The following is a 12,934-nucleotide window of genomic DNA, read 5'->3' on the forward strand; positions in this document are numbered from 1 at the left end:
ATGGTGAGTATCCCTTCTACCATCTCTTGATTTATCTGTATTTGTCTTGAGGACTCTCAAGTTTGTACTGCAATGTGTTTTATTCCGTCAATCGTATTTTCTGTTGGGTATCCCTTCTACCATCTCTTGATTTATTCCGTCAATCGTATTTTCTGTTGGGTATCCCTTCTACCATCTCTTGATTCATCTTTATCTGTATTTGTCTTGAGGAATATTTGAGACAATTCTTGAACAAATACCATTTCTATTAAAGTTCTCTAGGTGTTTGAGAAAATTCTTCAATGAATTACCATATTTGTTAAATTTCTTATGCATATTTCTATCTTCTCTATTGTTTTGAAAAAATACTTGAACGATCAAACTTATTAGTTGACTTAGCAAGGACGAGGAGACCGCTTCACTTGAATTACTAACTGTTTGCTATATTTTTCTTCTCGCTTCTACTATATTTTCTGCTGATCGTATATATCATCAAATACCTCTGTTTCTTTATTCGATCTCTGACCTCTTCATCTTAGGTGAATGTTGAATTTGTTATCTTTGTTCTCTGTCAATTAATTTTTCAATTATTAGCTTATGTGCTTCTCGTTTTCTCACTTGTGCGTTGAGGTTGTTTCAATTATTTTCTGTCAGTTTATTTGGCGATAATTAGGGTATTTGGGGCTTTAACATATTTCTCAAAGGCTGATGGCCTGTGTGTATTTGAGATGGATTCTTTTGCTATTTCCATAATGCATAGATTGTTTTTGCATACATTTTTATAAGTAAATTTTGCCTGTATAAACTATCATATTGGTGGTTAAATAAAACCAGCTTTCCAATTTATTGACACTAAAAAATCAACTTAAGAAGACGTTAGCGATGCACTATGCTGGGAATTGTCTGCAGTACAATCGGTAGGATGTTAACCTAGAAGCATGTTAAAAAATTGCATTTTCTTTGCGCTTGCGATAGTTAGATTCAAATAGCTATTTATATGAATTCACTATTAGAATGAAATAATTACTAATCCAATCAGTTCGGAATTGAGTAGTTGATTGCTTGATTAGTATACAAGAAAGCAAAAATAAACTCTGCCATACAAAAAGAGGGAGAAAATGTAATCGAATCAGTGTGTGTTCCTTTTTAATTCCTGTCATACAAGCAATTGCTTAGTGACTCGCTCGCCCTTTACTGCTATATCTTCTTATGTATCCTTTTGAACACCAAAAGAGCAATGAGCAGTTGAGTTTTAGAAAAGATAAAATAAAGGAAACACAAGAAAAATAACGATTTCCTTGTGTTTGTTTGTTTGAATACAAAAGAAAAGTTCAAACGGAAGAAAAATAGTTATATTATAACTTCAATATCTTGTGTCTCACTCTTTTTTTGGAGCCCGGTCTGAGTTTATATCTCAGTCACAAATATTGGGGCACTTGTTCTCATCCTACAGAATAACAGGAGGCTTCCAGTATGTGGTTTCTCTTTACTTACTAGGTGTTCTTTAGAGTAGTGTAGTAGCCATGTTAGCAAGATCTTGATTTTTCTTTGAGTAGTTTATTTCTCAATCTTAAAGGATGGAATATTGTTTATGATAAATGGATTAGGTGCTTTGAAATGTGAAGTTTTCTACAGTAGGTATAGTACTATAGTTATTTGCGTCGAGCAATTTAGCAACTTTAGGAGAAGACTACAACTAGACTGCCCACAATAATAAATATTTCGACCAAAGGTAGAGGTAGAACCGGGTGAAGAATTATGGCTATTAAGGTCCTCGCCCTCTTAGGCACATGGTTCTATCATGAAATGTTGCACGAGAGAATACCTTTATTGAACTGAAGTTTATTGGATGAGATAACTACAAATAACCATGAATCAAATGCATCGACAACATGCTGCAAAGATCACAAACATACAAAATAAATGAAGGAACAACTAGAAACCATGAAATGTGGAAGTTTTATTCAGATTTAAACATAAGAATATCTAGGAAACAATATGGACTAATACTTCTATCTATATAATCTTTACATATATATGTATAAAAAAAATATGGGCGAACTTGCAAAATATCATATATTGTTGGCCGGTCATTTATGTAATTCTTTGGATTATAGGGTGTATATGTATATTAACCCAAATAAATTCTTTAGATTATTGGTTGTGTGACTGCGTCAATACCTTCATTCACATTTAACTGATGCTACTCTGTTTGGTGTATAAGCATGGTAGAATTTAGTAGTGTCTTCTGCAAAAGTTTGTTACTTTTGATAATGTGATTTATACAGGAATACGAATAGCATCTTCAACAAACCATTGAGGCTTAAAAATTGATACAACTTAATCTTCTGAATGGATACTCAATAACTTATCCACGTGATGAGAAGAACATTCTCGTTACATTGCACTCACGATGTAATTCAAAATGGATCTATAAATATTAAAATATGGACGCACACTCACGATTGCATAGATCATGCACGTTGATGATTTTTCTAGGAACATTCATGCCATTGATGTATTCCTCCTATTCAATTGGTGTTAGGAGCTTCATTCCTTCATGTTTTGGCAGACCGTTGATGATTGGGAGCTTCTTCCCTTACTCATTTGGAGTATACATTCCAGTGGCACATTGAAACACAATTTTGCATGCTGAAATTTTATCACTGGTTATATGTATTTGTTTAAGTGTATATGTGGATAGTTCAGTGTGCTATCATTAATTTGTTCACTTTCTTTTCTGATTTAGTTTGCACTCATTGAGTTTTATCTTCCCCTTTAGATCCAATTTCTTTTCTCTTTTTTTTTTGTTGTTCCACAGTCCTTTCATTGTTATTGATTATTTGTACATACTTGATTTTACACCTTCTTCATCACTTTTCAAATAGATATGATGAAAATTATTACTCCATCTCATGTGGTGATTACCTTCTGCGAAATAATTCCCCTGTTTTCTAACCGAACACATGTAATTCTTTTGACAACTGGAAAATCTTCCTGTTAATAAAGTTGTATCATCCTTAAGGTTCTTCTCCTTCTTCTTCTTCTTCTTCCTTTTCTTTCCACTTTGCACTTTACACTTAGGTGGATTATTCTGGCAAGTTCACGTAAGCTTCTACCTAGGAAATAATGACACCAAGGAAAACTGCATTTTTCATTAACAAAAAGATTTGGCACAAATATTATTTCTTTTAAACGTTGTTTCTTACTATATATGAAAAACTTTTTTTTGATGAAGACTACATATGAAGAACTTTAAGAAACAATCAATCGTCCTACTAACCATAGAGTTTTCAATTTTACACACCAGCTGGTATCAAGATGTGTCTGCTACTATACATATGCTACTGACTGTGAATGACATCTGCTGGACATGTTATTTTGCTAAAAGTATTTGGAGGTATTATAGTAGCCCTGCAGAACTCTTTTATATAACCTTTTGTCAATATGATTATTTTAGTGTTCAGCTACGTCTATAATGCAAAATACTGTTGAGCTAATTGTGACACTTGCAGGTAGTGTGCTTCATGATCTACAGATGTTTTCATCACAAACTGATTCCTAAAGTTATGTCAATGGCTAATTTATTTCACTGTTATTATAGTTTATTTTATTGCTTACTATATTCTTCTTGTTATATGGTTTCCGCATATTATGACATCTTGATCATTAACAACCTTTCCTATGTGTTGGATTCACTTTCACTTAATGGTAAGTGAATGTGTTCTACACTGCAAAACAATTGTCTCTGATTTTTACATCAGATAGCCATATTTTCTTCTGTTCTTATCATTCTATAGTTGGAACAATACAAGTTACTTGACTAATCCTTATTTTCCTAAATTCTGGTAATAACTGTTGGGTTCATTTACGCACAGTAGACAGCCGGACTGCCTAATGTCAGCGAAGCCCAGGAAGATCAACAAACCATTCTGATCTTCATGCTAACATAAAAGAACAAATAATAGTTCAGTCCTTTTCACAAGGAGATATCTCTATCTACCTTTTTCAGTTTTGCCCGATGGCATTACCAGAAAATTATATGCGAGCAATTTCACTTGATATGCATATTCCTTGGTATAAATTATGTTTATGTAAGATGGTATTTTTTACTTTTGAGTAGAGACAAAAAAAACAGTAATTCTCTTTTCGGTTAAGTAAAATCTGAAGTTATGTTCGATGTGCCTTTTTTTTTTAAACTTCTCATCATGTAAATATAGTTATTATAGGTGGTTTTGGAGGAGCACGTGCTGATAATTCTGCTTCTGGGTAAACAGTGAGCTGTGACATATTTTAAAGTTCTTTCCCATGGTATTCAATTCAGCTCGCTTTCTCTTCTATATCTTTCTTTGATTTGCTCTACTTCTTCGACTTTCTTGCTGCCATGATTTGCTTTAATAACTTTTGGACTGACTTTTGTTCATACTATATCGATTTCATATTTGCCTTTTTGGTTTTCTAATGTGTTTCATTTTTGTTATTACGAATTGACTTTTACAGTTTCGGTGATTAACTGTTTGTTCCTGAAAGAAGCTGCAGTAGTTAATAGATTTTTCTCTCATAATCTTAATGTTTCGAACTTTACAAGAGGTTATATATCATCATACATATGAAAACAGAACGAAGTTCATAGATACTCAAAAGATAGATATAGTAATGAAATTCTACAGCTTAAATTCTCAGGCCATACTGCGAATTCTGCTTTTGAAAAGATTACTGTGTTAAAAATTCTCAGCCCTCAATCTACATTGACTTTGCTTGCCATTTGGCATTTGAAGATGTTTCATTGTAAGGTACTCCGGACCTTAAGTTTATTTCTATTATCTACATAAATGAATGACTAACCATTTATGTAGTACAAATGTGACAACCCTTCGGCCTATTCATGGAAGTACATATATAGATCTTATACCCAAATCAACTCTTGAATATTTGGGACCTTCATGTACCATACAAGTTGTCTAGCTCTGTTTCTGCTGTTCTAAAAGGATAATGTGTTTTATTTTTTACCCTTAGGTTTTCCTTGGTAGCCTTCATTTCTGTAAGATGAATATTTATATTATTAGTTCTTCGTACAACAGAGTTGAGCGATTTAATTTTGATTAAAAATATTGTCCAGCTTGCATGACCTTCCAATGAGAATCCTTCAACTGTTGAACATGACTAAGGACTGTGCATTATAAAAATATTGCTCAAAAAGCCTGATATGCATATATGATTATGCAGAAATTTCTATATATTTGAGTTGCTTCTCCGTGGGCCTCAAAATGTACGTCCACCACATAAATTAACATTTGAAAAACTACAATAGGATAATAGTATGCTAAAATTTGTGTCTACAGAACTCCAAAGTTAGGATGCTGCATAGACCATACAGTTTTTATATTACTTCTTTCTGGTTTTATCATAACCAACTAACTGGTAGCACCAAACCTTCATGTCCATCGCTTGAAATCTCTATGAAGCATCATGATTGACTTGACTTCGTATGCATTGCTGATATTTAGCTTCTTATCTAAGAATATATATTATATAAATGTCGATCTTTAATATTGAAGCAAGGACATGATTATTAAACCAGATTAAAATGAGAATGGGACATTATTAGATAGTTACTGTCTCTTTTTCTCTCCAAACATGCTTCCATTATGCGACATTATTTGATAGCTACTGTATGCTTTTCTCTATAAACTTGTTGTCATTCTCATATATTTCTTCTCCTCTAGGTACAAAGTTGTTTTTCAATGTTTCGTCTAGCCAGGCTTCTTTCTGGGTTACTTGATGGAGAAATTTATCAACTAAGCTACCTAGAAAAAAAATTATCTTTGTTTTGCTCTTTTTTTGACTGTTGCTTTACCCTTTGTTTGACGTGGATTTTTTATAGTCGTGTGACTTCTTTTTCAGTATCATAGGTTTCCCGTTTGTAAGGATTGAATGTATTCTTGCTCTCTTCATGATGCAGGAAGCCCCTCTGAAAAGCTTATGATGTAACCTTCAAGGACAGTCTGACGGTAGATATACTTTAAAGGTAACACATTTTTTGAATCGTCAAACTTGCAACCATAGATTGGATGAAGACCCCAACTTGTACGCAGAAAATTGATGAACACCACAAAGTCTTATATTAGATTGAGGTAACAAATATCACATAAATTTGAATGTGTCTACATATATCATTTTGTGAGACATCTTTGTGAATGTAACCTGAATAAGGGAAAATTGTCGCTGCTCGAATTTCCGATGCTGAAAATATTTGTTACTCCAGTTCTTTCTTTTGTTCAGTCAGAGAAATTATGTCAAATAAGTTTAGATCCCAAGTAACTTATTGTTGTTTAAGGGGTTCAATGTGTTTTTCGTGTAAACAAATCATAACTCCAATTGTCGGTACAATAGGATTTTCTGTGAAAAAATGATTTACATTATCTCTGATGTCTAGATATGTTAGTTGGTTGTGTCTTGCTGTTATTTCCTTTTTCGCTACTGCTACCACAGTTTTCTCATTTATATTCTTCTGATGTATTTCAGTTGATTCAGGATTATCTTCGTGGTTTATTATTAAGCTACATTACACGGACAAACCATGTGAAAAGCAATTGTTCACTTCTTTACCCGAGGAAATAGTTGTCATGGAAGTCCTATATATTTTTAGAGTCATTCAATGTCTTTTCTTACTATTGTTGCAAATTCATCTTTGCTGCAGTTGACCCAGAACCTGTGAAGGTTTGGCTAGCGAATGAACTAGCTCTTCCAGCATCGAGTGTTGCTAACCGTGGAATCAACCTCCATCAACAAATAAAAGCTCCCACTGAAGGGAAAATATCGACTTTGTACGTTTCAGATTATCTTCGATTCATTATGTTTGTTTTCCTTTATCGGAAAAATCATGAAATATTAGTTTATTACCTAAAATATTCATCTAGCTCAACATCCTTGCTTGCTTTCACAAGGTTATCGTTGTCCTTTCTGTTATTTCAAGCCGCATTTTGTACTAAACATGGGGACCACAATTAGTGAACTCCATATTACGCTACTCTATAAAACTAAATAGGAAACTTTAATAAAATAAAATTATTATAACTTATTTTAACTGGATTATATGGATACACTATTATATCTATTGTCTTCGTTAAAAGTAGGTTAACTTGTTATTAACTTTACTCAAAAATATTTAGTTGAGAACCCGTCAAAAGTAAATTAAATTTGCTAACGTTTAAACAATTTAACTTATAAAAGTACCATTGATCTACTATTCTGACGGGAAAAAATTCAAACATGTCAAAATTTAAGAAGAAAAAACCTGTCAAACTGTTTCATTTTAAGAATCTAAAGAAAACTTTCTAATTTTCGGCAGCGCTTTCATAGTAAAAACACAAAAAAATTGGAAAACGTTACAAAATTATATTTGTACCCTTAGAAAGGTCATGAAAAAAAAACTCTATACTTTTTTGTGAATGACTTCTTCCCAAATGTAATAAAAATACATTCGGGGTGAAGAATAAATAAAATCAAGTACCAATTATTGTAGTTGATTTAATTGAATTGTAGTTGAAAACATGTAATTCAAATAGCGAAAAAAATTAATCATCATTACGCGCTCTCTGTTAGTTCGTTTACATATCCATTTATAAAATATCAATAAATAAATTTGGTTTACATGTTCAAACCATCATATTTACTGCTCATATTTATTTTTGTTGTGATATTGAAAAAAATAACTATTTTTATATTGACTGCAAAATAAAATGCAAGTAGTAAAATCAAGGGGTTGAATTGATATAAATATTTAAAAAGAAAACATATTATCTACCTCGAGATTTGAAAAATTATTTCATGTTGTGCTTATTAATTAATATCTACTGATATATAATTTTATTTGAAAAATATATATTTTTGAGTTGTTTCTACATAATTCAAATAACCCAAATCACAACTTGAAAAATAATATGCAACTCAATGCTTGGACCCAGGCGCAATAAAAGGAAACAATTTGACTAGCCAAAAGAAAATCTTTCAGTAGTTCCTTCATAAATATTTTACTGCCTTCACTGTACCGTTCTGTTTTCACTGCGTTATGTAACCAGCTTTTGATTTGCATCAACAGTTACCTATCTATATTATAATATAATGTAAAGCCACCATCAGATGATCTAATTGTTCACTATGGTTTCTTAATGCACTAACTACGGTGACACCTCAGTCATTTGAAGCTAAATTTTAGCTTACACATACAAATCAAGACCAACACCTGTAAATTTTGTTGACACTTATGCACGGCGTGGCATTATTTTGTTTAACAGTGACAGCACATAGTTGGGCTCTCTAAATAATCTTCTGCTTCTCTTCTTCCTTCGCTGTATTTCACTTTTCATCTACACTGTAATTATTCATGTGTTTTTCTTCTACAAGGTTGAACTTTATTTCACCGCTCGATTTTACCACTTGAAATTAGAGGACAAAATCAAGAACAAGCGGGAATCACGATTACCATCAGGGTATATGCGGGCAGTAACATAGAAAAGGAGGAACTAACTTCTTTTCAGGTTGCCAGAAGGTTATGCTACTACTGTTTTCAGGTATTGTATTTCATAATTATCTTGCAATTTTCTATAATTCGTTTGGATTTTTCATTTTGATCATAGTTTTCTGCCGGGTTTCCTTGTTTTCATCTTATGTTTTTCTATTTCATTTATCTACTGTTCTCTGATGGGTTTCCTTGTTCTCATCTTGTGTTTTTCTGTTTCATTTGGCTCTGTAAGTGTTTGAGAAAATTCTTCAACGAATCAGGACTTTGATTAGACTTTCATTATTATGTTTTGGTTAATTTGTTACTTCCCATAGGAAGGAAGGGCTGGTAATTTGAGTCTAGGTACATCATAGCCGGTGACGATTCGATATTCCGCCAATTGATTTTCATACGTGTTGGATTTTTGCTATTAATAATTCATTTTCATGGTTCTTCCTGAACTCTTACGCCCAGAAAGAATATGGAGTGGTTTAAGTTTTTTCGGGTCTTCTGAGTTTTTTCCAAAATAAAAATGTGTAAACAATTCAAATTAAAAAGGAGCTTCACTCTATTCGACAAAGTAATTTTGTAAAACCTTTCAAAATATAGATGTATCCAAAATAATTATACCTAATAATTATCATTAGGACAAGAATATCACGGGACATATAGCGGGATTAGTGACTACATGTCCAATCGAATTAACTCAACTATTATCTGATAATATTTTGATCTTTATACTTAATTAGGTGTATTTGGTATGACCAAAATCATTTTTATTGAGAAGACTCGCGGGAAATATCATAATTGACTAAAATTTATTCTCAACTAAATAATATCACCTATATGGATTTTTTTACACCAAAGCACCCTACTTTTTACATTTATGTTCACACATGAGATTACCCAATATAACTTTCCGACAGAATAAACCATCCAAACTAAATCGACAAGCTATGAGCTCAACGGAGCACATAATTACCCCTACCATCATGTCTAACATTGAGTTGTTTCAATTGTTTTCTTCATATAATTCCTCAGGGTCAATTACTTTGTCCTACATTTTCATTCTTCACAGGTTGCAAGATACTCAAAAGATGGAGCATCGATATACCATCCATGAAATCACGCCATTTACTAGAGATTGGACTTGTAAAATACAAGTTGTTGACAAAATCCGCCCAAAAATTAGCAGAGATCACCGGGTGAACTTTCAAACAACCATCGTCCAGGACGAAAACGTAAGTTCACAAACATCTCAAGTACATAGTAAAGCTTCTACCATATCTGTAAACACTTTCCCCATCTTAGATGTTAACAAATTGCAGGAAGACCAAATCTGCATCATAACATATGGTCCTGAAGTCGCACATTATGACAACCTTTTCAAACATTTCCACACATACCTCATCCCGGCAGTTAAAGTTAGGGAACCGTCACGTTTTGCAATACCCATGCACAACTTCGAATGGGTCCTCGATACCTTCAGTATTGTCGAAGAAGTTATGGAGAACAATGAAGAAGAATCAATGTTACCGTTGGCTTCAAGATTAAACATGGTGTCCTTTGCCGATATCGAGAAACAGATTCCAGGAGATGAATTCGGTAAAAAAATACGACTTTATACTATTTTATTTTCCGTTGTAAAAATATTTGTGCTTCTTCATTATCAAATTTAAATAACTGCATCCTACTTTTATACACGCATGCTTTTCTAAAGCAGACCTGGTGGCAGTTGTGACAAATTGCGGTACCATGAAATATCAAGGCAGCGAAAACAGAAGATTTCAAGAGGCTATTCTTATAGACGACAAGTAATACACACTTTAACTACCTCTAACAGCAAAATATGTATTTAACACAGCATCCTTAATTTCATAGGAAAAATCCTTTTCTGTTTACTATATGGGGAGAATTGGCTGAAATCCTTTTCTGTTTACTATATGGGGAGAATTAGCTGACAAAGATGGAACTGAACTACTGCAGCAGCTACATAGATACCATGTCATTGTTGCAAAATGAATAGCTATTTCTAACTTTAAACAAGGTATTCACAACTTACTTTACATCACACATGTACATTAATGTTTACCTTTATTCATTAACAAGTATATGACATGTAGACGTCCGACTAACAACAAGGTTCAACTCCTTAATCTTAATCGATCCTTTATACCTGCAGGCAGCAAAGTTAATGAATTGGTATGAAACAGGTTTTATTTGCACACGAATATGTTCCATTGTTTCATACCATATTACATCAAAACAAAATCACAATATCTACTATTACATCGCGGGGCAAAGGACAACAAGCAGATGCTAATTGAATACACTCTCAAAAGTACATCAGCATCGCCTTCGACACTAAATGTTGCACCTTTTGAAGATCAAATACTTTCTATTTCAAGCATTCCTTCACAGTCCACTGTGAGTATATTAAAACATATCAGTCGGACTTGGCATTGATTGTTCTTTTCCTTTTATATCGTATTAAAAATACCTTATAGCGAGTTATTCTACGTTGTAATTACTAAGTAGTATCTTTTTATTATTTTCTAAACAGGCGCAAAGTTTTTATGTTGAAGGAGAAATATCATTACCAAGTGAATTCCAGTTTTTTTTTCGTACTTCTATGCTCTTAATGCCAACATCTAACACGAATCAAACACAAAAAGAAAGTTCTCTGTATCAACTGCAAGCTAGAGAGAATGTTGATTCCAAGGTAATAGCAACTCTTACTATTGACATACTATGACAAACGACATCTAACGACTAAAACTTTATGATTACACAAACACAACAATGTAGATGTGAATTTGAAGTTGATGTCACAGACGGGAGCGAAACAATAACAGTAGTAGTGTCGGACAAACTAGCTGAAACAATGCTTTCACTGACAGCAGACCAAATATATGAAACTACCATTGTCCAGGTGCATATACTGACAACTCTAGAATCATTTTGCGTCACTTCAAATTAATTTAAAGTCTTCACTTTACTCATTTTGTGGTAAAAGTTTCCCCAAAGAAACAATTGTTACCCGTTGAGCATATCAGAGAGCACCTGCTAGACAAGCTATTCAAAATTTATTTACAAAAATCACTACTCAGAATACCAGATAGGCCACCTGGTACCTTTGTCATTTTATTTTACACTCAGAAACAGACTGTCTTCGACCTGGCACAATCTTTAACATCAACTACTATTGGCAAGGGAAGTAAAAGGAAGGTACAATCCATCACTTCTGAAGAAGCAGATCGCAGTCCATCGACAGAAGATGAAAACCCAAGAAAGAAACCTAACGTACAATGACCAAGTCCTCTGCAAAAATACTCAAGGTTAGAAATTAATACTTGATAGACTATACTTTTTTTAAGAGCTTTTAACTAAGTTACTTTGTATGTAAGAACAAAATCAAAGAAAATACAGCTAATAAACAACCGCAAACACAAACAATAAGTTCATATATAATAAAAGTTTTGTCAGGTAGAAAGTGAACAACATTGTTTGTCCATCCAAGCATGCATTCTAACTCTTTGTTAAATGATTTAGCAAGATGACATTTCCAAATCCCAAAAGAATTTCTGTTGTCTGCTTGTACGCTACTTAATGAACAATTACATTTACTGCTCCCAATTTTCGTCCGTTAAACTGCTTATTTTATCCCTATTTTGTGTGAATAACTACGCAGATTTTCATGAACTGTTTATTGTTACCTACGCAAACTAACTCTTTAAATAATCTTGTAAACCCGAGTAGCTCCCACTATATACACATTTATGTTTTCGTCATACCTCCAAAACTTCAAAGCGTTTCATCAGAACTCTAATCCAAAAGTGAAAAAGGCAAATCTCAAAAGTTTTTTTGTTGTATGCTTTAGCCTACTTAATGAACAATTACATTTATTGCTCTCAATTTCTGTCCATTAAAAAACTTATTTAATGTCAAAATAGACTTATGGATTTTGCTCATACGGTAAAGCCTATGTTGCCATGCTAAACAAAATCTGTGTCCAATGTCTTCACAACTCTTTGTCCAAATTACATATTCTCAACTACTCTTTTACACTTAACTCCCAATTTGTTTTTCGTACAGGTGCCTCGTCAGATTTGAAGTGCAACAAAGGTCGCCTCAATGTTATTTGATAGGCTATAGCAGTTGTAATACTTGCATTCAAGGAAGATTTTCGTTGTGTTGTCTACTGCTGTACAATATTTCACATTTTCTATAAATAGCTATGCAAACTAACTCTTACCAATACAAATTTTGCTGGTGTTGTTTACTGCAGTTCAATGTTCCACATTTTGTGTTTGAATTATCTGGCAAATCCAAGCAGCCCCCACTATATATGAATTTATGTTTTCAACAGTTTACTGTTAGCTACGCAAACTAACTCTTTGAATTATCTGGTAAATCCAGGCAGCTCCCATTATATATACATTTATGTTTTCA

The 12,934-nt window shown here is 33.0% G+C and overlaps 1 protein-coding gene across 2 annotated transcripts; it reads left to right on the plus strand.

Annotated features, from left to right (window-relative positions):
* The first annotated feature begins 9 nt into the window (after positions 1-9).
* LOC104098914 (uncharacterized) lies at positions 10-12,934 on the plus strand. 2 transcript variants are annotated; one of them, XM_070187363.1, is made up of 13 exons: positions 10-4,290; positions 5,942-6,007; positions 6,680-6,806; positions 8,386-8,552; positions 9,561-9,723; positions 9,811-10,087; positions 10,206-10,296; positions 10,364-10,529; positions 10,665-10,909; positions 11,046-11,204; positions 11,291-11,414; positions 11,510-11,820; positions 12,578-12,934. In XM_070187363.1, exons 5-8 carry the CDS (start codon positions 9,580-9,582, stop codon positions 10,437-10,439), a joined length of 588 nt encoding a protein of 195 aa, XP_070043464.1. In that variant the 5' UTR covers positions 10-4,290; positions 5,942-6,007; positions 6,680-6,806; positions 8,386-8,552; positions 9,561-9,579; the 3' UTR covers positions 10,440-10,529; positions 10,665-10,909; positions 11,046-11,204; positions 11,291-11,414; positions 11,510-11,820; positions 12,578-12,934. The 2 variants fall into 2 exon arrangements, with proteins under 2 accessions (XP_070043464.1, XP_070043465.1); XM_070187364.1 differs by lacking the exons at positions 10-4,290; positions 5,942-6,007; positions 6,680-6,806 and adding an exon at positions 8,137-8,288.

This window comes from Nicotiana tomentosiformis, chromosome 10, assembly GCF_000390325.3.
Source record: "Nicotiana tomentosiformis chromosome 10, ASM39032v3, whole genome shotgun sequence".
NCBI lineage: Eukaryota > Viridiplantae > Streptophyta > Magnoliopsida > Solanales > Solanaceae > Nicotiana > Nicotiana tomentosiformis.

What these genes read in the sequence shown, in the direction of transcription:
- LOC104098914 (XM_070187363.1), top strand. Translation starts at nt 9,580, where the DNA reads ATGGAGCATCGATATACCATCCATGAAATCACGCCATTTACTAGAGAT. An exon ending in CCATCGTCCAGGACGAAAAC is followed by an intron (nt 9,724 to 9,810) that starts GTAAGTTCACAA and finishes AACAAATTGCAG; the next exon opens with GAAGACCAAATCTGCATCAT. An exon ending in GCTATTCTTATAGACGACAA is followed by an intron (nt 10,297 to 10,363) that starts GTAATACACACT and finishes TTAATTTCATAG; the next exon opens with GAAAAATCCTTTTCTGTTTA.